The sequence below is a fragment of the Acanthopagrus latus genome, chromosome 24, assembly GCF_904848185.1.
Source record: "Acanthopagrus latus isolate v.2019 chromosome 24, fAcaLat1.1, whole genome shotgun sequence".
Classification (NCBI taxonomy): Eukaryota; Metazoa; Chordata; class Actinopteri; order Spariformes; family Sparidae; genus Acanthopagrus; species Acanthopagrus latus.
In genome coordinates, this window is record NC_051062.1 from 4,087,762 (window position 1) to 4,113,336 (window position 25,575).

Here is a 25,575-nt window from a genome sequence, read left to right on the forward strand (position 1 = left end):
AAGAACAATAACCACAATGGCCGAGAGCCGGAGAGAGATTGGAGAACAGATGAATTGGACAATAAGCCTTCGGGCTCGAGCGGAAGGTCAAGCACTCTGTAAAACAGAAAAGGATGTGGGGACACAGGGCCTGAGACAGAGAGGGAGGCTGGAGGAAATCAGGCGGGGCTGAGCGGAGAAAGGATGGGGAATTCTGGTGTCAGACAGAGGTAGTTTAGAGAAAAAGAATGACTGCATCTTTTTCTCTGTGAAGTTCAGCGCCGGTTTACCATGAAATTATGAAGGATCCTCCAGACAAACAGTACGGTTGATTATAGTGCGCGCGGAAATAATCACAGCGCCTCCCTTCTATGTCTTCAAACGACTGGAGGAATAAGGGATTGCATTCAATTTGCATTCTGCAAATCCTGGCCGTAAAGAAGAGATAATGACAGCGAGAGTAAAAAGGGTTATGGTTTTTTTTGTTGTTGTTGTTTTTCTCCTGGCGGGGCTGGGAATCCACAAACCCAGCGAGCAACAGATGGACTGGAAGAAAAGGCAGACTGACAATTGGTGAGACACATCAGCGGCGGAGTGTTAGACAAATCTATATTATAGCAGGAGACGCAGGCTTCCCTCATCTCCTTCCCTCTCTCTCTCCATCTTTATCCGATCTCAGCTCTGGTTCACAGTGTTGCCAGTCTGCCAGCCCGGCCGTCCTGCTGGGAGGGGAGGGAGCAGTAATCTGGGCACTGAGGATTAGGACAGCAGCCTGGTCAGGAGAAATATCCCCCTTTGGTCTCAATCTGGCATGATAGCCATCACCGTATCGACAGGGAATAAGCCAGGGGAAAGGAGGCTGATGCTTTATGAGATTGACCCCGAGAAGATAGCTGAATTAAAGTCAGCAGAAACCCTGCTCACATATTGCTTGGCGTGCTAATTCTCCCCTTCCCCCCCGACAAAGAAATTACAAGTGACGCAACCGAAGCAGTGATCCATCAAAAAATGTTTCCCAGCTTCTTGCGGGTTTTCATTATCCACGTTGTCTGACGCAATGCTTCTACAGCTCGAAGAGAAGAAAGAAGAAATGGGGAGCCACGGACCAAACAGCTGCAGTCGAGGGACGCTAGCAAACAAATTCCACAATAAAACAGAAAAACATTCAGCCGCGCGTCCAAAATCGAGTCGGTCACGGAAAGAAAACACAGACCTAAGCTCCCAGGCCTGCTGACGCATATGAGACCACAGAAATTAAATTGCACATAGACCATGTCTGAGTTGTTAAAGCCGGGCATGCAATGTTGGTTTATAAACTATACAAAGCAGTCAACATCCCCATAATAATTTGAGGATGAATGGAATTTGTTTTACCCCGAGGGAGGTGCATAAAGGAAAGAAAACACAAAAGGACAGAGCAACAATCTAATCATGTAATACAATAATAATACAAGTTTGTGATGCGATTAAAGTGAGATTATTTGTGAGTGCAATTTGACAAAGTGCTCTGCTACCCTAAGGACGTTTATGATGAGGACGACACGCTCGCTGCAGCGTTTTCGCACGAACTGTGTACGTGTGTTTAATGTCACGCCACGAGTCGAGAAATCAAGGTCCCCCCGTCTCAGACAGGTGACCCACTTCCACAGCTGGATACCGCAACCTGAATTGCAATCAGGCGAAGCCAAGATACGATGGGCTGTCAAATGTTCTGCCTTGAAAATCACCTACACACGTAAAGAAGGAGACGTTCGCCTGAAAATGAAAATTCAGTCATTACATGCTCACCCTCCCTCCATGCAGAGAGAAAGTTGGGTAAGGTTTCATAGTTCATAAAACATTTCTGGAGCTTTACAACAAAAAAGAAGTAGGAGGGGACATGTTTTTTACTGAAAGAAAATCAACATAAAGTGGCTCCATAAAGCTCGTCGGGCGTAATCCAACTCTTCGGAATCCCAAATTGATTAGAAAGGATGCTATTTACACCTACTTTAGAACAAAATCTCCACTGTGATGCTAATAGCATTAGTGCAAACCTTGACTGTGGTGGGTGTAAATAATGCCTTCTCAAAATCAATTTGGGATCTCAGGGCTTCTGGAGACTTAGATTACGCAGAACGAGCTGTATGGAGAAGTTCTATGTTATTGGGGTATTTTTTTGCGGGTTGTTTTTAAAGTTTTTAAATCAAGTCCCCGTGCTGCAGACTGCTGCATCGCTTTATCTGCTGTGAAGCTCCAGAAAATATTTTGTGGATCCTGAAAGACTGAGACTGAATTTCTTACTGAGGATGATCAAATTGTCTTTTGCTTGTCTGACTTGGATTTTGCAGCAAAGTATAACTGGAGTTGAGACCACAAATCCAGACGAAAAGTTAATTCTTAATTTGTTTATTTAAGATTCATTCATTTTCTAAATTTAAATTAATTTTACAACAGGGTTGTATAATGAGATGATCTTTGCAGTCCCTACATGCTACTCACCAAAAAATAAATTACATAGATATGGAAATCATTATAAATGAAACAATTCTTTTAAATATTTGAAGTGGGAATGAGTTCAGGAAGTGTTTTTCGATCCTGGTCCTGGGTGGACCCCCTGCCCTGCATGTTTTAGACATTTCCCGGCTCAGACAGGCCTGATTTGAATGATCAGCACGTCATAGAGCTCTGCTGAAGCCTGATAAGGACCCGTTAATTTGAGGCAGCGTGTTGGAGCAGGGAAACATCGAAAAACACACAGGGCAGGGGCCCACCCAGGACCAGGATCGAAAAAACACTGAGTTAAGCGGTTGATCAATGGAGAAAATCCTCAGTCCAAGTCAAGATAACACGGCTAATGTCCATCTGTCTTAAAATGTTGGTTTGCTTTCAACCTGTGTGACTGCAACCAAGTTACCAATTAAGAGTACCATGCCATCATAATGGAAAGAAAAGACGTCGCATAAGGCCTTCAGCTATCGATTACAGCATTACATTTTCCTAAAGTGACCCCTACACATTGCTTCTGTCATCCAACCAACAGTCCAACATACAAAAACTCATCATTTACCGTCATAAACGACGAGTCATTAATCAACTAATGGCTGCTGCTCTGCTCTACCGGAATTCAGCCATTACTTCTAAAACTAAAAAAAAAAATCTTCTTCTTCTCTTCTTTCTATGGAACTGCACAGGCCCCTCTACATGTGTGGCTCTTTTGTGAAACATAAAGAAAACGGGCAGGAGCAGGTTCATCACCCATTAAATGTAAATGAGGAGTGTCAGGGAGAGAAATATTGCGTCACACTTACAAACCAAAAACACGGACGCGAATCCTCTCGCTCACACACACACTTTAATGCATTCGAGTGCACAGTAAGCACACACACACACACACACACACATACAATCTTTGAAGTGTCCCCATGGGCGCTGGTCCTGCGGTGCTATTAATTGTACAGTCTTATCTGAGTGGCCCAGGCCTGCCATGGGGAGTTGGGTGAAGGTGGTGGAGGAGGAGGGGGGTGGCGACGAGGGGGGAGGGTGTTTTAGATCAGCTCTCATCCCGGGGGAGACTCCCTGGTGAGCAAGATGTGTTGCAGGAGCTCTACACGCACGCACGCACGCACCCACGCACGCACGCACACACACACACACACACACACACTCTCTCTCCCTCTCTCTCTCTCTATCTGCTGGCACACATCTTAAACAGGAATCCACAGCTACGTCCAGGCTAGCAGCTAACAAGACAAGGCTTCATTGTCCGGGCTGGGGACACAATGTACCACGCCCAAGATCATGTCAACTGGTGACGGCTGACAATGGCACCCATACACAATCAATGTGTGGAGGAGAGAGAGAAAAAAAAAGGCATCTCTTCTTTTTTTGCGAGAGGCAGTAAACACAATGCAAATAAGGTCTTTATGAGTTATCCTGGGTAGCCTTTAAACATTTATGACCGGGATAACGTGTTATGCAATACAATAAAGTTAAGATTGCTTCCGCTTTGAGCCGTTAATCAATCAATTGCGGTGGAATTGGGCGGAAGCGCGGCTGTCTGCGGGTTGTTTACAAGATGCATCACTGTGGGAATTTGTTTGCTTTAGCTCTGGAGGATGTGTGACGGCCGAATTAGATAAGACTGGCGAGGTGACAGAGAGGCTCGACGCTCGCGGCGGCGACGCACGTCCACACACACACACACTCACACACACTCTGGAGTCACCTTGGCAAGCAGACATGGCCGTTACTTAAACCCCTCAGATCATCTTTGACTGGGCTTTAAGTGTGGGTGCTAAATTATCCTGCTCCGGTGTTTGTATGTGTGTGTGTGTGTGTGTGTGTGTGTGTGTGTGTGTATGTGTGTGTGTGTGTGTGTGTATGTGTGTTTGTGTGTGTGTGTGTGTGTGTGTGTATGTGTGTGTGTGTGTGTGTGAGTGTGTGTGTGTGAGAGAGATGCTATCTGAGCCTTTGGGAAGTAGATCCAGTAGGTAGTGCGTTTCGCTGATTACAGAGCAGACGGACCCTCTCTCCCCCCCCGGCCTCACACTCCCCGCTGGCCGAACGTTCAATTACAGACCTGATGTAAAACCAGACGGAATGCCTTCATCAAATAAATAAATAAATGCCGGGGCGAATGCCAGCTCTGAACCTAATATGTGAGGGAGAAAAATAACGTACTCCTGGAGGTGGGATTGGCTGCCCGGCTCATCCTCTGGCAGGCTGGAGTGAAATGAGGCAGGTGGAACAGGTAATGATGAAACCCCGAGCACCTCAAGAACCTTAGACTCCATTGCATCATGTTCATTCGAGCATAAATCAATACATCTGAGTCAGTCTGGGATAAATATTGGGCATAAAGTGTACAAAGTAACCCTTGCAATGTTTCTTCCAAGTTCAGTTTGTACTGTAAACATGGCGATTTGCCTAATATCAACCACGCCCGCCTGGTGCTGGCTCCCTTAGTGCGTCTCTTACTACGCAGAGCTCGTCCCCGCAGTCCTCCCCTTCAAAAGTTTTTCATGGAGTCTTTGAGGGAGAAATTTAAGTTTGTTTGAAGCATTATCTTCATTCATATGCAACGCGATTAAGCTTTGTCTCGGGGGGTTCCTCGGGAATTAGCATCTCAGACAAATCTGCTTCAAATCTGATTAGAAGAAGTGTGTAAGAGAAATAGTTCTGACTTCTGCCCGCTTAATTTGTCTAGACCTGATGGAGGGGACTCTTGGTTTCCTTAGTTATAATCGCCATGGAGATGGAGCCAGCTCTCAGCCCGCCGGGGAACTGCCTGTTATAACCTCCCTCTGAGCGACACCCATTATCCAAGTCACCCGGGAGCAGGAATTTCATCATCGGGCCGGTTTGCTGACGTGAGGGAAGTGTGTGTGCAGGTCTTCTGAGTACCGTAAGAGTTTAGACTAAGCTGGTGCGATGGCCGACTCGTTCAGCACCAGACTGCTAAACTGACTCTGACCTCACTGGCGTCCGGCTTAGCGGCGCCCTGCCGAGGACCGCCAACACACACAGATGGACCCACGCGCACACTGAGGAGGCACTCAGTGATCGCACCATGAACTGTGGCTGCTCAGATCAGGAACTGGGAAAATCTGTTTATGATCTCACCCAAAAATATGTTAACGATTGCTGCTTTTCTGCCAAAACGGAAAAGATGCATCAATGTCCCATGTCATGAGGCAGCTGACTGATGATTTAGTCAGAGTCGGTCCATGATATGAGCTTGTTCTTGTAATGATGCTGATCTTATTCGGGGGGGAGGAAGGCAGCTGAAAACCTTGATGTGACAGATGAGTGAGATCAAATATTATTCACTTATTTTGCTGCTACTATTCCCATCTTCTTCTCAAGCTTTCTCCACCTAGAAGACACATCAAAATATCCCCCTGCTTTACATAATGTCACAGCATCTATTGTTTCCAATGGGCTTTTTCACAATAATAAAAACTCCCAACAGAGTGCCACAGGAGTGAGTCCTAAATCATTCACATACGTTTTTATTTTTTTTATGCAGTTCCAGTTCCCTTTTCTTGAAGTCAGTGGGTTTTTTTGAAAGGGTTTTTTGGTTAGATACCTAAAATAAAGGCTGTGGTGTTCAGATATTATGAAAGTGGCGTTCATCTGTGGAGAGCACCATAAACTTGTGATTGCCACAGAGATTTTTTTCTGCCATAATAAAGTCCAACTGAAAAATCCTATTTTGCTTTTTGTTGAGAGGAGCCAGGGCAATACTAATTTCATCCCTGGAGAACTATACTTAGCTACCCTTTTGTTGGATGCGCACATGTCAACCCTTCCCCCATCATGCATCTGTAGCAACAGCATCTTCATTCTCTGATTGTAAAGCGGTGTTCTTTTCCCCAGCAGGAAACACTGAAAACTCGTTTTACATCGTTTCTTATCCGACTCAATTGCTGGTGGAAAAAAGCACAAAATAAACAACATGTTTTAACTTAGTCAGTTCCCCTAATGTGCTCACCACCCTCAATCTCAGAAGAGGCTAAATGAAGCTGAAAGCGGCAATTTTCTGTCCTTGAAAAGACTGCAGAATGCCATTTTAAAAAGGCTGAAATTAAATATGTACAAACGAGAAGCTAAATAACCATGTTTAAAGCGAAAAATATGATTGTGAGTCGAGGGAACGGCTAATCAGTGTCATTGTGAATCACGGCCCTGGGGTGTTGATGGGTGTGTGTATGACTGGAATTATCATCAGTGGCTATGAGCACTGCCTCCACAGGACCGGCAGGTAAACAGTCAGTGTTTCCACCAGGATCATCATCATCCACAACGAGTCATTAGTCACTTACACTCTCTGTATCGAGAGGGTCCTACTTACCTACATCCACATTACATTATTCATAATTACTACTAAAAGAATTCAATTATGATTAATGTTAGCTTAAGAGGAGAGCTCTGTATTTCAGAAATCAACAACCAACACACACACACACGCACACACACTTGGCTAGCTCTGCATCACGCCTTTCGACTTCACAAACACAGGAAGTCCGTCTCTACCATGGAGACCAAACAGGAAACACTTCCAGAAATAGTAGGGCTCGGTCAAGAATACCCGTCCATTTTCTGACGCAAATCTCCATCTCGCCCTCTCTCATTTACACCCACCCACACATCCACAGCCCCCCCCCCCCCCACACACACACACACAACTTGGCATTTTAAACGAGTGTTCCAATTTCACACTTGGACTCCGAGAGGACTTGTCATCTACAATTGATGGTGTGTCGCCCGACACGAATAGGTACTAGTTTCATAAACCCTCTGAACTGTGAATCTCAAGCCGAGGGCATGCAGCACATCAGTAACATACTGTATGGATGACACAGCGTTTTGGAGAAAAGAGAAAATGTGAGAAATCGCTCTGGTGGAAAATGGTAAAAGGAGGGAGAAAGAAGGGAGGAATGGGTGTGAAGAACGACAGGAATAACACACAAGCAGCCTAATTATAGTCCAAGTGCCAGGCACCTGGGGAAGACTCCAGTGCTATGGCAACCCTGAACACCCAGGACGATGAGGGGAGAGGAGACTGGGATGAGAGAAGTGAGAGGACGAGGTGATGAGATCATTTCTGAAATGGAGGAAAACAAGGGCCCTCATGGGCATTTCTGTGTGTCGGTAGAGTTGGTTAAACGAAAGAACTTCACCACAGAGCAGAAACTTTCTCAAAAAGAGCCCGAATTACTTTAACGGAAAGGTTAAAGTAATGAGTCAGCAACCTCAGCAGGAATCAAAGATGTACTGGGGCAAAGCGATTTCTTGGTGTGAATCCATTTAATGAAAAAAAATAAGAGTGCTGAGAAGATGAAAATATGAGAACGACAGAAGCTAGTAAAAGGAAAAAGAGAGAACAGAGTCAAGCTCCACTGTGGTTCCAGGAAATATCTCTAAGGTTCATTAGGAGGAATCGGTTTGTACGGGTTCTGATGGAAAGATTGTGCTTTGAGCGTTGAGCTGTCATATCAAACTGCTACAATAATATAAAGAATTCTAAATTTAATGGGTTTCTTTTCATTTTAATTCAGCGCCAACGTTCAACCAAGCAGACATTTAATCCAACAGCATCATGGGACATACTTTAAAATATATCTATATTTACTCCTACTTCTGCAGTCCATTTCTGCACTTTTCGGAAGCTTTCTGACCTTTTGGTCGCAAACCTCGACTGCCTCTGGCAACGTGTCTGGTGTTGGCAGTGGTCAGTGAAAGTTGCATTAGAAGTACATGCTCTTCCTGAACTCTGCCTTACAAATTTAAACTAATAGATTCATGAATTAACATTCATTTATGCAAGATTTTTTTTGTATTAATTCAAAGTGGAAATATGTGCATGACAAATTTCTGACACCTGCACACAACCTCTGTGGGCACTAATGCAATTCTAATCCAATTCTTTTTGTTTTCATGGGGTAGGGGGTTAGGGTCAGTCTTCTGACTGACTGCTATTGTGACTATATTTTTATACTCATACTCAGGGTTTGTCAAAAAGCATAATCACATCATTATGGACCATATGGACATACACACCTTATAATTTTACATAAAAGTTGGAAAAGCTAGAGCAGGTAAACCATAAAAACTCCAAAAACTTGCTGAACAAGTCTGTTGTTTACCACCTACATCCATCAGATCTGGTAAAAGGTCATTTAGCTAATTTTGAAGCTCTCCTCAACTTAGGTGGTGCTTACATTTTATTATGGTGGGTATGGATCCACGTTATGGTAAAATTACAATTATTCTGGACAGATATTGCGTTTGCCGTGTAAATCAAGATTAGTGGCAATATCCATTTTTGTGTAACTATCCTTTGTCGGTTGGAGCAGAGAGAAGGCAGACTGGATACATAAAGGGAAAAAGGGGGCAGACGTGCAACAACGATCTGCTTGCAACTGAATCTGGGATGTTGCGACTGTATTGTATTCTCCTTAGTTACTAAACTGAAAGTAGAGATGCGTCTCCAACCCACTTTTGAGCTTTTATGCTTTTATACGACAGACGTATCAAATATGCTGCATGCCACTCTGGTTTCATGGATTCATCTCAAGGCCGAGCCGCTATCTATCAGCCTTAATGCGCTTTACCCCAAATAAATACCAAAAGTCGCACAGAGGTGCCGGCAGGACCTTTTCTCTCTTATAACTGAGAGCTCAGAGGTGAGCCGGCTCTTCGTTGCTTCATTTCTCATCTCCAGTCTAGGATCCAACACAGAGGACACAGAGCATGCTGAATGGGCTGCATCATTAAGTCAGATACCTCTGAGGCGAGCCCGAGGATGTGTGGATGACATGCGCACACACACACAGACACCATAAAATATACTGATTGCAACACAAGCTACGCTATCTACACATACACAGTTAAATTCATATACTGACTCATCCATCACACGCTGACAGCATTGCATCTGTGAGGCCAAATCCATGATTAACACCTGATTGTATTGGCCTTGGTCAGATTATGACAGGCTGGGTCATATCACAGGTCAGGTGGAGGGTCACACACACACACACACACACACACACACACACACACACACACACACACACACACACACACACACACACACACACACACACACACACACACACACACACACACACACACACACACACACACACACACACACACCACAGCCTTGACTGAGACACCTGACACTTACAGGATGCGATGTGCATGCAGGGTGTGCAGCTGCCCCGGTGATGAAGCGAAAGGTGGATGTGCCGCTGAGTAATTGTGCAGGTCACAGCGACCCGTTTCTCGGGCTTATTATTCAGATTCTCTACCAACAGCTGCTTACTCAGCAGTAGCGAGAATGAAGAGTGTGTCTTCGTGGCGCACTGCTGATATTTACAGATGGAAAAAATGCACCAATGGTGATGAATGGTGTTGCCTGGTGGGAGAATCGCTCTAATGTGAGGAGTGGGAGGGATAATGTTGGTTTCCCTGAAGACTGCCAGGCGCTAACGCCAGGAGTGTGTACATGTTTGACCTAATGGAGCTCATTATGAGCCAGTCATAAAGAGATGAGCATGATGAAGAGGCTTTTTCCTGGGACTGACTCGCAACTTCAAAGTAGCCAGTTGGAACGTTCTGTACACGAGCTGTATCATTCACATTTTGTCTTGGCATGATTTAATGCAACCAGACTTCAACTCTACAAAAGTCCATGTAGAAGCCATCTTTTACAACTTGGCAATACTGTATCTGTACTGCGCTGGTTTGCTCTTCATGACAGTCCAAAAAATGAGGCTCTTAAGACTGAAAAATGTCCCTTTTACATATGAAAATAGAAAGAAATCAATCTCAATGATATGGCCACAACTGCTCACGTACTTGCATCCTTGATGTTGGGATGAATGTTCAGCAGGATTTGCAGAAGACGCCATCATTCACATGTCTTTGTCATGTCCTATGGTTGTCTTGCTTTACATATTAGCTATGCTATCCACCATGATTACGGATGGTATCCCTGTGTTTCATCCGCATCTATGCATTAAATAATGGACACGATATGGATGAAATGAACGCAGAGCAGAGACGGGGGGCTTCATCTGTGTCCCTATACGTATCTAACATTGAGCACAAATGAGCTTTCGATCCAATCCCCAAACTGGCTAAACAACACTTCTCTAACAGTGGCTGAGCACCTCGATCACTGCTCAGTGGCCAGCATTTTTTCCTTGGTGCTGCTCTCGGTAAAGCATTTCAGCACAGACCTGCACTATAAATCAGAATGTTCTCTTCAGTCAACAAGCGAGGAAACGGTTTCTCCTGCTATCAGATACTTGTTGAATCTAATCAAACCTTCTGGCATCGAGCTGTATCTCATTCAGAGACCTGGTTGCACAACACAAAGCACGCCTATGAGCGATGCACTGGTCTGTTACCACTGAAATCAGCACTACCAGATTCCTAACATGCTTTGAAAGGGGGGGATGCTACCTTTCAGTAGGAAAACACACAAAGAAGCCTCAGGATAGAGGAAATTATATAAAATTGCCACAGAGAAAGAAGCAAAGACTATTAGATCAAAACATTTCCAGTGTTCATGAACAGCTGATTCCCATCACTGCCCGGAAACCTGATTGTCTGAAGCGTCATTAGGGGGACAGAGAAGAGAAACAGTGGCCATGCAGCTCCAAAAGACAGCAAACACATCAGCGTCATCCCCGTTTCCAGGGACCATGACAACAGAAACAACAGTATCAAAAGGTCAGGAATTCTTTTCTCCAGGACAGACAGAGGGGGATACAGGGGGAACATTAATTGGGAACGCTGCGGTGTCATTGTTGCTGTTGACACAACCAAGATGGACATCATGTGCCATCTGAACAGGGAACGTTTTAACACTGGTGGGACATGAAGGTTAAGAGAAAGAACGTCAGAGACACAAACAAAAAAAAGAAACAGGGAGCGCTGGAGACTAACTGCTCTCGTGTCTCATTATGAAGAGGACATCCAGCCCCTCCATATGACAATATCCACTGTTTACTGAGAGGAACGAGAGGCACATAGAGAGCAAGCTAATATCGCTACACTGACCGGCACAACCAGCTCCTATTTTCTCATTTTCTATGGCAGCTTTTTCATTTACAAGACGAATCGCGCGGTCAGAATGTCAATGACAAATTCTGAGAGCTGAAGGTGAAGAGTATGAATTGCTCATTTTGTCCAACGATCCAAAGCCTGAGGACATTCAATTCATAAGGAGATACAACAGAGAAGATGGAATGTAGCATCTGAAAGCAGCGTGTTTGGCAGCCCTGAGTGCTTTTTAATTTGATTGTTTTTTAATAATCGAATGAGTGATTGGTCAACATTATGTTTCAGATAATGTTTGTGTTGGAGTGAGTGATAAAAAAATGGTATCGGTGTATCAATACCGGAAAAAAATATGTACTGAAACCGCTTTGATGCTCAGAATCGACATGGAGATAAAGACATTTTTGACAGTGCAGCTACACACGAGTTAAATATAGCAAACAAGACAACAAACACAGCAGCAAACATCTGGTTTTTGGTGTCAGTCTCTCAGAATGGGAGCAGAGGCGTCTCTGGTACCAGGTCAGCTCAACAGTCAACAATCAGAAATAAATCCACAGATTGAGAAACTGAATTATTCAACGATATTAGCCTCAGCTGACCTGGATACAGCACTGCCACAAGATGTGCTGCGTTCTGATTATGAGCTTTCTTACGCCGGACAACTCTGGATTCTGCAAAATGCAAATTACAAACTGAAGCAGAAGTTCTGGGCAAGGCAGTCGAAAGTGGGCCCAATAAAAAAGTGAAATAAGAAAATGGAAAGCGAGGGGGAGATATATTAGTGTCGGCTGGGTTTCTCCTTCAAAGAAATGAAACTGCAGCGTGAGCAGCGGAGGAAGGTGCCAGAGAGAAACACTGGCAGTGCCAATAGGGATAATGGCATTAAACTCACTAATAAGGGGAGAGGGCTGGTCCGCCCCAGGCTGAAAGACTGCAGTATGCACACAAACAGGCTGCCTGCGCCCATCCAAGAGCCATTTCCCAAGGATTTACAAATATACAAAGGCTGGCATCCAACTCCCACGCTCCGCACCGCGGGCCCGTCAGGAGAAGTGGCTTCCTGGAGCCGTGTGTTCAAAAAGAGTGTGAATGCAGCGGCGAAAGGCTCTAAACAGGCCCGGACAAGATCAAAAACGCTTGCAACATCTAATTTTTTAAGTCTGATTTAGTCTTCCTTACATTACTCCAGAAACTTTAAACAAAGCATTCAATCGCATTTCATAACTTCTGCCTTTGATGCTTGTAATGTAAATACTGGAGTCCAAGGGTAAGGAGTGCCTAAAGTAAGCTAAGCGACGGATTATGAACAAAGCCAACGCTCCTGCTTGATGAGGAGCCCAAACTGTTCATTCCAAGTGCACTGATTATAGGCCGCGTGAGGAGAGACAGTGAAGGTCAGCTTCCACGTTTCGAGACAGCAAAACAAAGGGGCCTAAAAGGGGGTATGATAGCAATCGTTTGGCAGCATTGATCTATTACAAGCTAACACCTTTATCATAACGCGAGCTGTAATTGCTCCAGCCAGAAATCCCACATGAAAACGGTGAACTGTAGCTGCTCCCTGACCACGACCGCAGGTCCCGCCTGAAACAATGTGGCTCCCTGCGGTCACACAGGAATGTGTCATTTCTCTCAACAACAAAGCCACACTGTGAATATCTGAAGGCAGCGTGGCCAGCTCGAAAAACTCCCATCAGCAGCTCGACCTGAAGTGTTAAAAACAATCACCCGTTAGTATGGGTGACAGGGGAAAAAAATAAATAAATAAATAACACCCAACACTCATGCGTCAAGTGTTTCACTTGTGTTGGGTATTTTCTAGATGCACAAAAAATAGCAGCCTTACACCAAAAGGGGAAATGAGACCCTACCAAGACGAGAACACAGCGATGACATGACATTTGATGACATCTATGCGCGTCAAAATGGCTGAAAATGGTGACATAAGGGGGATTTGAGTCATTTAAGTGACATGTCAGACGTGTTAAAAATAGATGGGCTATTTTTTGCAGTGTGTATCAACAAAGCGGTATTCTTGGTTAGGAGAAGAAGAAGAAAAAAAACCCAAAACATGGATGTGCAGTGATTATGTGACCCTCGGTCCGCTGTTAAGACGTTACTACAGAACGACGTGCATTCCCAGCGTGGATATTCTCACGCAAACTCTGCCACGAAAAGGAGAAAAAGGCAGCAGTCGTGGCTCCTGTTGGGCTTCCCAGCTTCCCGACCCCTCGATAAATGCTGCAGTGCACCGCCGCCATCTTACTTCTCTATTCTCCTCTCTCCCTGGCTGAAATATGACGGAGAGCGATGATCGGGGTTTTTTTTTGTTTTTTTGCGAGGGATGGTGTCATCTTCACGGCTTCGTTGACACGACCACAACAGAATAAGCCACTGAGTCTTCATCAATTAAAAAGGGCACAGAAACGTCATATTATATTTTCATTCCCAAAACACGCCCACTCCCTAAGAAAATCAGCCCTGGAGATATGGAAAATGAGACTTTTATTTACCGTGATGACTTTTAACTAGCCTGAATTAGCCCGGATGTACAGTAAAAACAAACAAAAAACAACAACACGCGTGTTGCGTTCAGGACCATTATCCCGCAGAATTAGTGAGGGTAAAATCATTTGTTGACAAGCGGGCAGCTCGTTTTGGATCGCTGAAATCAGCAAAGAGGCAAGTTGCTTCTGGGTTTTACACAAAAGAAGAAAAGGGAAACACTGTGGGTGTAGCTTCAAATCAAGGGTGTCGGGACGTTTTTCCCCATTGTCACACACTCCCAATAAATCAGTTCCGACAGCCTTTAAAGGGAGACTTTAACCAGGGAGAAGGCATTACAGAGAATCGGAGCAGGCGTGTTTTGAACAAATTCGCATTTATTCATCTACATCTCGTGTTTCTGAGGGTTAATCATTACTCATCAAACGACAACGAATATAAAAATTATACCTTAGTGGTTGTGTAATGTACAAAAATGTATGTAGTCTCTGATTTAGAAACACCCAAGTGCTCACAATCAGGGTCAAGATGGCGAGGGTTTTTTTACACAAGGCTTCCGGTTAAAACCTTCAAGATAAAACGACGGGCAAAAGACCTTGCTCGTTTAATTTCAGTTTCCACTTCTCTAAGTATCAATGTGTGAATAAGACCAGCTTTGGCAACTCGTGAAAATAACTTCTCTTTTTTTTTGCTTTAATGTGCGTAATTTTCGCATTGTTGAAGCCTTTAAGCGAATGGAGATGTAAATGGTTAACGATATATACAAATTAACACACGCAACAGAAGATTTAAAGAACAAACGAAATGCTGTTATATACAATATCACGAGTTCATCTAATTTAATTTAAATGACCTGCTTTTTTAATACCCTCCCTCAAACGCATTCTCGGCTTGAGCTCCGAAGGTGCAATCGATTAGCTTCCGGTCTCCTCGCAGCTAGCGCCAGCTAGCTTGACTCAACAATATGGTGGAAAAAACTACAAATTCTTCCACTGAAAAAAAAACACGAAATTTTCTTACCTCGGCAGCCAGGGCCGACGCCGCCACGGCCAGCAGCAGTAAAGCTACTCGGTCCCCCATGTCGTTTCGCTGACAGGACGCTCCTGAAGGCAGCGTTTCACCGAACGGTTTGACGTTTGCGTGCGGGCGAGAGGTTGAGTGTGCTCGGCGCCGGTGACTCCCGTTGTCTGATGGAGAGCGATACCGAGGCTGCACAGCTGCTGAGCGCCGGATCACCTGACCACAGCGGAGTGGGATTAGCGCACGCGCGTGCGCACGCACGCAATCGCACACATACACACGCAGTCTACCACGTTATCTCTCCGCCACACGCGCTTTTATGGCCTGTGCGCGCGCTCACACGCACACAGACTCCATCAACACGCCCGTTTTTACGCACTGAACATTCCCACAGTCAAACATTTATCGATCATTCATGTGAACAAATGGAGACAGGGGGGGTCGTCACCGGTCGTACTCAATCGCGTCTTTAATTTACAACACAGGCACTAAAAAAAAGAAAAACAGTAAGGAAACACTCGGAATCATTCATCCGACACGTTATAAGCAGTTAAGTCTTTTCCATCAATCAGAGGCATCCATCAGCATGAATCAGTCACAGCACTGTGAGGTCAGTTCATTTTTCAATTGTCTTAATCAGCCTAAAACTGCCATTGAACACATGGATGCTACATCATTTTTATGAATTTGGCAAAAAAAAAAAAGCAATAAAATGGTATACATTTTTTTTATTTTACATTTTAATAAAATACACTTTGGTTCAAATGAACATGACCCCCCCAGCTCACACTCATAGTTTCAAGTAAGGCAATTAAGAACAGTTCACTACCAACAGCACAGTCCTTTCAAGTCATCCATGCCAAAAGGTGCACTATGTAGTTTTGGAGAAGAAATCCAAACGCAGAATTTTCAGATTTACAACATTAATGAGTAGATAATTCAAATTCAGAAATATTATTTTTTTCTGTAACAGAATAAACAAGCTGTTCTCAGTTTGAGTCTAGAAGTGGCGGGGTCCGCCAAATAAAAACTAAGCGGTACAGTATGAAATTCCGTCGGTAGGTTGTTTATTCAGTTTGCTCAGTCATGAAAACAAAGAGATTGTTAATTTAGTTTGTTTAGGCATAAGAAATTAGTCAATTAAATCTGATTTAAGTTTCTTCCCCAAAACTACATACTGCACCTTTAATGTCAGTGTTATTACACATTATATTCAAGTCATTGTGTCTACAAATGAGGGGTCCAGACCTGACTCATTTTAATCCTCAGATCAGACCTCAGTCACTGACATACATCAAGTTTTAAAAGAAATTGTTGGGGGGAACAAATAGATAACTTTCACAAAGTCTCCACTGTGTCCTGGAAAGACTTGTGTCCTCCGGTGGTGTGAGGTGAGGTGAGGCACATGTTCTGCGCTGACAAAAGTGGTCTTCACCTGCATCAAAGCGCCGCTGTCCGTTTGATGTGCGCAGCCGAGGCCAGCTAAGGATATTGGTTATTAGTGTGTGGAGGGGGGAAAAAAAGTACCAGCTGCGGGGCTGGCATGGCTGCGAAACAGGTGAGTCCATCAGAATGTGGATGTGTCAGGGTGGTTTACCTGCCAACATTGTGTTAAGTGTTATTTATTTCCCCACCATTGGGTCCAGACAGCAGAAACGCAGTGACATTTACACCCTTGCAGGCTTGTCGCTGGAAAGTCAGGCCTGCTGAACAATATTGCACTGGGCCACCCTTCTCGTGAAAAATATGGAGATTTCTGTGAGCCTCTTAAACGGTCTTTAACCCTGTTAGTGACAGCGCTGCTTTTAGAGGGCCGTGGAGAGCCCGGCCATGAGAGTTTCCTTTGAGCTGGCTGATGGATGATCTGTGCCACCGGGGATTCACTTGCGAGCGCAGCCCGGGTAAGGAGGAGGGGGGGAGCAGTTGGCCGGCCGGGGCTGAGTCGGGGTGTAAGGTGGTGGGTGCATCGCCGGGGGGTACATCTCGTAGTCATAGGTGTACGGAGGTGGAGGACCTGAGTTCAAGAACAAGACATAAATGGAGAAGTGTGAGTTCAGATGGGAGGTCGAAGGCATTCCTCTCCTCCATTATCACAAACTTCACATGTCAGATTGTGAATGAGGCCCATTTAAGCTCAGAGAAACCTGCCCCTATTTCCACAAAAGGGTTTGATAGCACGGCGGCTCCCTCTAGTGGCCGAGCTGAGGAACTGCAGCGAGGGACCTGCACTGTAGATCAAAAAATATGGCAGCAAAAAGTCCTTTTGTTGACCACAATGCATCAGTCTAACCGGGAGGAACTTGCATTATTCACTGAAACATCAAAGCGGCAGAGATGAAAGCGGAGATGAATGGAGTCCTGACTCCGAACCAAAGGGCTGCCTCAGCTAAACCTCAACTTTTATGACACTATTATTATTAATAAGGCTCAGCCAGACAGGTAACAGATGAGCTTTATTTTGAAATGTCATGGGCTGACCTGAAACGAGATGCTTTCCGAGAAAACGTGACTCTCCACGCCGATTAAAGAGCCACTTAATAAATAATTAACTTTTTTTTATAACATTACATAAATAAAGCGATTTGCGGCAAGTCGCTTTCTGATCAAAACCCATCTGTGAATACAGATTAACTCCTCTTCCCTGGGAAAATAAAAGCACAGCTCTTCCTCACATCTTTTGTCAAGCCGGAAAATAATTCCTACCGCTGTAGCGACATGCATACGCATCCATATTGCATCGCTTTGTGTGTCTGAGCGTCATGTTTATGAAACACGATCAGAGCTGCAAGGAGAGAGCGAAGACTGCTGGCTCAGTGTAGCGTGAGGGCGATACACCGAGGAGAATGAAACGTCGTGAATAAATGATGATCCCCCCCACCCTAGAAAAAAAAAAAAGGCATTCCTGTGGCTGGAGAGTGTCACAGAGTACAGAGTCACAGTCTGATGTGCAGACAGTGTCTCCCACAAGTACAGTAAAGGAAACAGGGTGGAACAGACAGGGAAACAGAAACATCATGCTTGTGTAGGAGGCAGTAGGTAACAGAAATGATGCTTACTTATGTGAATTTAAAAAAAAAGGACTTGTGGGTGTGAGACCATCGAGCTCATGGTTAAGTTGAGACGGCTTGACAGAAATAGCTCCCTTTGTGTTAGGAGTGAGGAGCAGTGCCCGAGGCCAAGGCGGGTCATGCAACACAGTACGGCAATTCATCTTTCAGAGCTGCTGTGTTCTTTTCGTGCGGTTGGACACAAGGACAGGAGACGGGGTTTGGGTGGGGGGGTCACTATGGGGGAGTTTGTAACCGATCACTCTGTAAATGGTAGTAAATCATGATGTGGGCGATGATGATTACACTGGAGCCACTGATTAGTAATACTGTGTGAAGATTTATTCATGTTAATAAAGAATTTATCAGTAGTTTATGGATCAGTGAGAAATTATTCATGATAGGGAAGTTCTTTTCAGCGCGCTGTCTGCCCACTTTCTGTTAAGTCACACTTTGGACGCCAAGTGTGTAACGTTGTACCCTGTAATGCTTCACTAACATTTATGAATTATTAATGTCATTTATATTGTGGGAAAAAAAAGTTTGGGCTGGCTATATCATGAAAAGAAATGTGTGTGCTAAGCTGGTATCACTTTCTAATAAGTCACACTTAGGAGACTCACTTAAAAAAGGGGTTTTAAAGTAAGTCTATTATATGTATTATTGGGTTTGGATTAAGAGCGGTGGATTTTTCCAGACCATCGCTGCCCAACCAGCCTTTTTGAACACCCAGCCGCAGCAGCCGGCCCACCCAGGGAGGTGGCGAAACAAGATCCAGGATGGGAGCCAGTGTCTGGTCGCGGGAAAATTAACTGAACAAAATGGGTCCAACGCTGGCCGAGCAAACGGGCAACATGAGATTTGTTGTGCCTACATGTTTACAGAGACCCGTCTCCGCCACACCATGGATGCGTATGTATTTATGAACATCAATAAGTGGAATTTTCATTTCCTTGCGCAACCCAGTGTTGTTGAAGGGCAAACGTGCACCCTGATCCTTGACCCACCTGGGTAGCCCTGGCTCACAGTGTTGATGTAGGAGGTGCTGAAGACGCCGACGCGTGCTCCCCGCCCGTTCTTCATGCACATGCACACGCACAGGAACAGGGCCGCCACCGCCCCCATCAGGAACACCACGCCGAAAACGATGCCGGAGATGGCGGTGCCTCTGAAACACACACACAAACAAACAAACTGTGAGCCACCCAGTCAAGTGTGATGAGAGGCAGCTGTCTCAAACAGACGCGCAACCGGTACTTCTCCGTTGCTGCCATGGAGATTGGACTGCTTCATCTGATGTAACCGAGCGGTGTGATGCGTGCATGTGCTAAGTGTGTGACGACGTGACAGCGTGCGTGCGTGACACCGCAGAGGAGTTTGTCAGTTGGCACCGCACAGAACTGGAGAAATCACTCATCATTAGCAGGTTTGTCAGCGTGCTCAGCGTTTAGTCAGCGTGTCAGATTCGGCCCCGGCTTCTTTCAAGAGCAGCAGATCGTGACTTCTACCCAGTCATTCACCGAGTTTGCGTTGAGAATATTCATACAAATACACAACTTTGTAACCAGAGGTTAGAAATACACACATGCTACCCTATCTTAAAGGAAACATAAGTCTGAGAGCGAGGTGAAAGTGTTGAGGCAGCTGTGCTGAATCAAGGCAGGCAGAGGTCAAAGGTCAAATCCTTTGAAGGGTCCTCTGGCATGCTAAAGGACAGCTGGTGTGCGAGTTAGTTGTTCTCTGTCGTTTTTTAATCTTACCGCCAGACCCAGAGCCGCAACAGCCCAAAGGCCGTGTGTGCAAATAATAAAAAGAAAAAACATTCAGGTTGAACAGTGTTTGGTGCTAAATAAATAAATAAACAAACAAACAAACAAACAAACAAACAAACAAATATCATACAATCTGGTGAGAAGCTGTACAGATACATTCATGCTGCTGGTCTGACCACCAGCTTGGCTTGGCCAGTCTGGATCACTAACTGCACAGCTAACCGAGCTAACGACAGCTATCCAAGTGGTTCCTCTAATGACAAGCTGCCCCCTTACTTGTTGTAAGTATGTACTGGACAAATGATCTATTCTTACATACTGCACCTTTAATGCAGAAGCGTCACATATGATATCTTGTGCTTGTGTCCGAGCGTTAACTCACGAGAGGACGTCCCCGACGTAGGCGTAGTAGGAGCAGCAGAAGGGTGGCGTTCCATCGCAGCAGTACTCTATGCAGCCGTCACACTGGGCGTCGCTGCCACCTGCAACACACACACACACACACACACACACACACAAAGATCACTTGAAATTGAAAGTGAATTCTGGTACATAGAATAGAAAACAGAAAAAACCTTTGACAAAAACACTTACACAAAACACTTTTTTTTCAAGTTAAAGACGGTTATTAAGACAAAATACTTGGTACTTTAATAATTGAAGCCGTTAATAGTCAGAAGTGTCCACTTATAAATAAAGAAGCCCTTCAAAGAAACCATAAAGTCACGTTTCGTTATCTGGGGAACTTTTTTTTTTTTAAACCATCCCTTTCAAAATACCTTGAAAGCTATAATGAAACCTTTCATGAACGAACCTCAAAGCACACATCCCTCAACCGGCAGCCTCTATTTATACCCTCAAAAGGCTGATTTAAAGGCACGGAGACAGTCGATTTATTATGAGCTCGGAGAACTGGAGAAGCACTCGCCGGTTTTAAAAAAAGAAGCAAATCAATACCTGCGGAGCGTCGGGGGAAATGAGGAAGTTAAAGAAAAAGATCTCTGCGGCGAACTTGAACAGGGACCTGGGGGAGGTTCTGATCCAATAACCTCAGTCACCCCTGCGGGTCTGTGCAAGGACATTTTAATCAAGAACCAAAATGAAACCACTGGGAGATGTAAAGAAGTGGCAGGACGCCTCCTAATTGTCTTTCAAGCAGAAGTTTGTGAGGACTTACAAAGTCCTGTTTCTGGTGATTTGATCCTCTCTTGAATTCACAAGTACAAATGACACATATGACATATTATACAAAACAAAGATTACATGGCAACAACCAACTGTTGCCCGTGGAAAAGCTGAGTTAATCGTAGACGTGCTTGATTTATTTTCTCCGTGTCCTGGCCGACAGCGAGTCAGCACACATGGCCGAGCAGCTGAATCCAACGCCAAGACCGACGAGCCCTTGTCGCGGCCTGAAAAATGTGTAATTTCCTCACGATTGTGTGGCATTATTGATGAGCTCAGACCATATTTAGTTGCCCAGATTGCCTGATGAAATTTGCTGACATCATAGCTGCTTTTTTTTTTTTTTTTTTTAAATGAAAGTTTTGCATCCATATGTTGATCAGTTTGTCTGGTCGGAAAGGACGGCTTGATGACGGGATCTTGATAAAACAGCCTTTGTTTGATGTTAATGATGAGTCAAGCCGCAGAAAAATGAAGCGGCTTTAGAAATCGGTCAATCATCGGGCACAAATGACAAACATACACTGGTTCCAGCTTCTCAGATGAATCAGTGATGAACATTATCATTAGACGCCACCCTAATGGGGCCAGATGGACCAAACTGATGTAAGAGAATTATTGGGGATGCAGGTTAACTGTTGCATTGCCTAACGTTGCCTGTGTCTCCATCAGAATAACTGGACTTGAACACAGCGCGGAGACAGCTGACATCCAGCGAGTTTCTATGGTTACGCAATTGCGTGAACGGAAATACCTTTCCTCGTCAGCAGGTGGCGGTAGACTGTATTCATCGTTCAAAAAGGTCAGCTGGAACGTTCAGAAACAAGGATGCACTGGTGAAACCATAAATTCATTGAGAACAAGATGATTAATCAAGTAAAAAGTAGAGTCATTTTCTCATAAGCTTAACTACACTCAGACTTCTTTTTGCAACCATTGCATTTAGAAAGAATGAAGAACTAAAAAGGGACGCCAGCATCTGCTTTGCTTTTCAGACCCAGAAGCTGCATTCATATTTTATACAGTTAAAGGTCGATGCCTTTACCAGGCAGCACTGCACTCTGGGAACTGTAGTTCCGGTGTATCCAGTGTTTTAAGAGCCTGATGGAGGTTGCTTTAAAACCTTGCCCAGAGACGGAGAGTGTGAAAACTGTGCAAGTTTGCTGCGGAATCGTGAGCCACAGTGACCCAACAGCTGAATTAATTACTTCTTTGAGTGGGAGGTCATTAAAGCAGGAGACAGAATGACTGGTGTGTGTTCGTGTGTGTGTTTGTGTGTGTGTGGGGGGGCGGGGGGGTCAGAGGAACACGATTCCAAGGGCCACCATTTTTTTTTTTTTTTTTACCACTCATGCACCAGCACGACCGATTCACATGCAACGCGCTTTTGTGTGTGTGATTAATGTGGTTCATTACACAAACCCCCACCTCGTCCCTGCTCAGCCATATTTAAAAAAGGAAAAGAAAAAAAAAAATCATTGTACACACAGCTGCGCTCCTCTGTGTACTCGTCTCAACCTGCTGCCACGACATGAGCCTTTTCTACACACACACTGGAAGGCTCCTCTCCCCTCCACCTCCGCCACCACCCTGTGAGCTGACAACATTTGGAGTCGTTTCACGATCTGGAGAGCGTCAACACACGCTTCAAATGGAGGGACGCGCCGCAAAGCAAGCCAGCTCGGTGCATACGTGTGAGAGTGTTTGCCGAGGATCTGCTTTCTCTCAGCAATCGAACGCACGCACCCAAAATGATGTGTGCCCGGAGGCGTTATGTGCACATCTCCAGACAGAGGGTCAACATAAGAGGTCGAAAATGTAGTGATTTTCCAAAAAAGTCTGTAGAGAGCAGAGAAAAGTGAGCGTGCACACGTTTTTTCTGTACTTTAAAGGGACAATGCATGTTTCTTTGGAGGTCAAAGCAAGCTCTGATGGATGTTTCCTGTACGATGGAGGTCAGAGTGGACCCACCCTTTCAAGCCCCCCCCGCCCCATGTAAATGCCTACAAGGAGGCAGACTCGTGGTGTTGCTCCGTCTGTCTGGGTGGTCCCTCGGAGGTCCTGGCTCCTGTCTCTCCACACGCCTGGAGACAATGGCACCACGTCCTTCACCCCACCCCACCCCCTTTTTTTTCTCTCTCTCTCCCTCTCTCACAACACCACCACCCCCCACTCCACAGGACCATATCCCACACTTGATTCAGAAAATTCACTTTAAAAAAAAAAAAAAAAAGTTTGCAGCACTTTTCAGGATTGGTTAGCACTCTGGAGGATTTTCAAACTGATCCCCCAAATGACATTAAACATCACACATCACTGACTTTTAAGGAGTTTCTTGACTTTTCTGTGGGTTACCCCCCCTACCACACACACACACACACACACACACACACACACACACACACACACACACACACACACACACTAACACTTCCCTGAGGCTGCATGAGTCACATTAATATTAAAACATGCCTGTGGGGTAAATAATAGTCAGGGGCTGTTCAGACTGATCGAACGGAGAACTCACCGGTCAGTAAACACAGCAGCAGTGAGCTCCTCGCCGCCTGCGTCCTCCACCTCCCCCTCCGCTGGGTCTCCATGAGCCTGCCGCCCCCCCTCCGGCGCGGCCTCTCTCCCCGCTGCTGGTGTGCGCTTCCTCGGTGACAGAAGGCGGCAGGACAGCGCTCCTTCCTCCCCGGGGGCTGGGACAAGTCACCTCCTCGGCTCTTCCTCCAGGAGCATTGCTGTGACCTCCTCCTCCTCCTCCTCCACCTCCTCCTCCTCCAGGCCCACAAGTGAACGCAGCCAACAGGTCGCCGTAACTTCGGGTCTTCTTCACATGTCCGTCCGCGGCGGTGGAGCTCCGGGTGTTCCTCCACGTGTGAGCGTCCTCCGAGCCGTTGTGTCGTCCTGCTCCCACACCTCCGCCTGCCTGCTGGGCTCTTTATTCCCCTCCCCTACTCTCCTCTCCTCCCCTCTCCTCCCCTGCCATGCCCCGACCGCTCAGATTACCCGCTAGAGTTTACTGTGGAGGGAGAGAGAGGGAGGGAGACAGATAGAGAGAGAGAGAGAGAGACAGGGAAAGAGAGGAAAAGAGGGGGGAGAGAGAGAGACAGAGAGAAGGGAGGGTGGGCAGAGGGGGACAGAGTGAGGAGGGAGACAGAGAGGGGGATAGAGAGACATAGAGGGGGATGGAGAGACAGAGAAGGGGGGCAGAGGGAAAGAGAGGAGGAGACAGAGAGAAAGGGGTGAGAGAAAGAGAGATGGGAGATAGAGAGAGAGAAAGACAGAGAGAGAGAGGGGGAGACAGAAAGAGGGAGATAGGGAGATCAGTGTGACATGAGACACTTTCGGTGAATACGCTAATATTATTTGTGTGTATCTCCAGCCCATAATATTTGTTCATTTGTTTGTATTTCTAGTAGAAATCCCATTAACAGGCCTATCATGTTGTGTCTCTTTGCTTCAGACCAGTGTGTGTGTTCATTCAATACTCAGTCATGAAAACAAAGGGAGCTTATTTAGTGTGTTAAAGCATGAGAATCAGTCAGTGGAGACTTTTCCCTCCAAACTACAGTGTATAGTGCAAAAAAAATAATAAAAAAATATATCATTATTAAAAGCAAACTTTTCAAATTTCTGACATACATGTATGCCCTTTTCCCTCTTAACTGTGGTTATTTATCCATCTAGATTGTGTTTGGTGTGAGTTTTGAATATGATATGCCACAGAGATGTCCCGCTCGAGGGTCTCTCCCTTTCATTTTCCGCCCTCTTCCTGTGCACTGATTGACTGAGCCGGTCAGCCGAACTGATGATTCAACATGCTCGCTCAGCTGAAAACCCACCGACAGTGTCAACAGTGCGGGAAGTGCTGGGACAAAAAAAAAGAGAAAAAAAAAGCTGGTGCCACAGATGGTCACCAGCAGATCCAACAGAGTGGTGGAGATATGTCTGTGCTCTCTCAGATATAATGGAGCTGGATGCCACTTGGCTGGTGCTCAACGCGCCGAGAAAAAACACATGTGTCTTTCAGAAATTAGTAGTTATTTTGCATTTTACTAAGGTTTAGCAATAGTCATGTCAAGTGAAGTTTGTTGATGCTTTTATTATGACGGCTGAATTACCAAACTTGCTGCACATTTGTTCCTGTGTGCAGGCCCCTGCTCTGCATGCTGCCGTCACATCGGCGAACTTCACTGGGGTGAAAGAGGAGTCAGACTGAAATGACCTGTACGTGACTCAGTTCTATTTTCAGGATCCAAAACAACATGAATCGCCCTGCTTTCTTGTTTGGTTCAGTGTTTCCGGGAACCATTATGTCAGAGATCTGCTAACCCGAAAAAAACATCATCCCATTAACACTAATGCGACACACAGCTTTTTTTTTTCCCAAATGTGAAAAAACAGGACACACGCCTGATAAGACCGGAGAGATCCTTTGTTGTTTTGATGTCGCAAAGTTCTTGTTATCTCTGGCGAGGAGGGGCACGGGAAAGTAATCT

The 25,575-nt window shown here is 45.3% G+C and overlaps 2 protein-coding genes across 3 annotated transcripts in view; both read right to left on the bottom strand.

Moving 5' to 3' along the window:
- appa (amyloid beta (A4) precursor protein a) overlaps positions 1-15,338 on the bottom strand; it is a 39,896-nt gene extending 24,558 nt beyond the window's left edge. The window contains exon 1 of one of the 2 annotated variants that reach the window (XM_037091693.1): positions 15,067-15,338. In XM_037091693.1, coding sequence (XP_036947588.1) covers positions 15,067-15,126 — 60 coding nt within the window. In that variant the 5' untranslated portion in view covers positions 15,127-15,338. The remainder of the gene's footprint in view (positions 1-15,066) is intronic. The other variant, XM_037091692.1, reaches the window with a different exon arrangement.
- Positions 15,339-15,609: 271 nt separating this feature from the next.
- Positions 15,610-24,037, bottom strand: cyyr1 (cysteine/tyrosine-rich 1). The gene is made up of 4 exons (XM_037091695.1): positions 23,598-24,037; positions 20,268-20,367; positions 19,121-19,281; positions 15,610-17,080 (listed from the first exon to the last, which is right to left on the bottom strand). Exons 1-4 carry the CDS (start codon positions 23,668-23,670, stop codon positions 16,947-16,949), a joined length of 468 nt encoding a protein of 155 aa, XP_036947590.1. The 5' UTR covers positions 23,671-24,037; the 3' UTR covers positions 15,610-16,946.
- Positions 24,038-25,575: the final 1,538 nt, after the last annotated feature.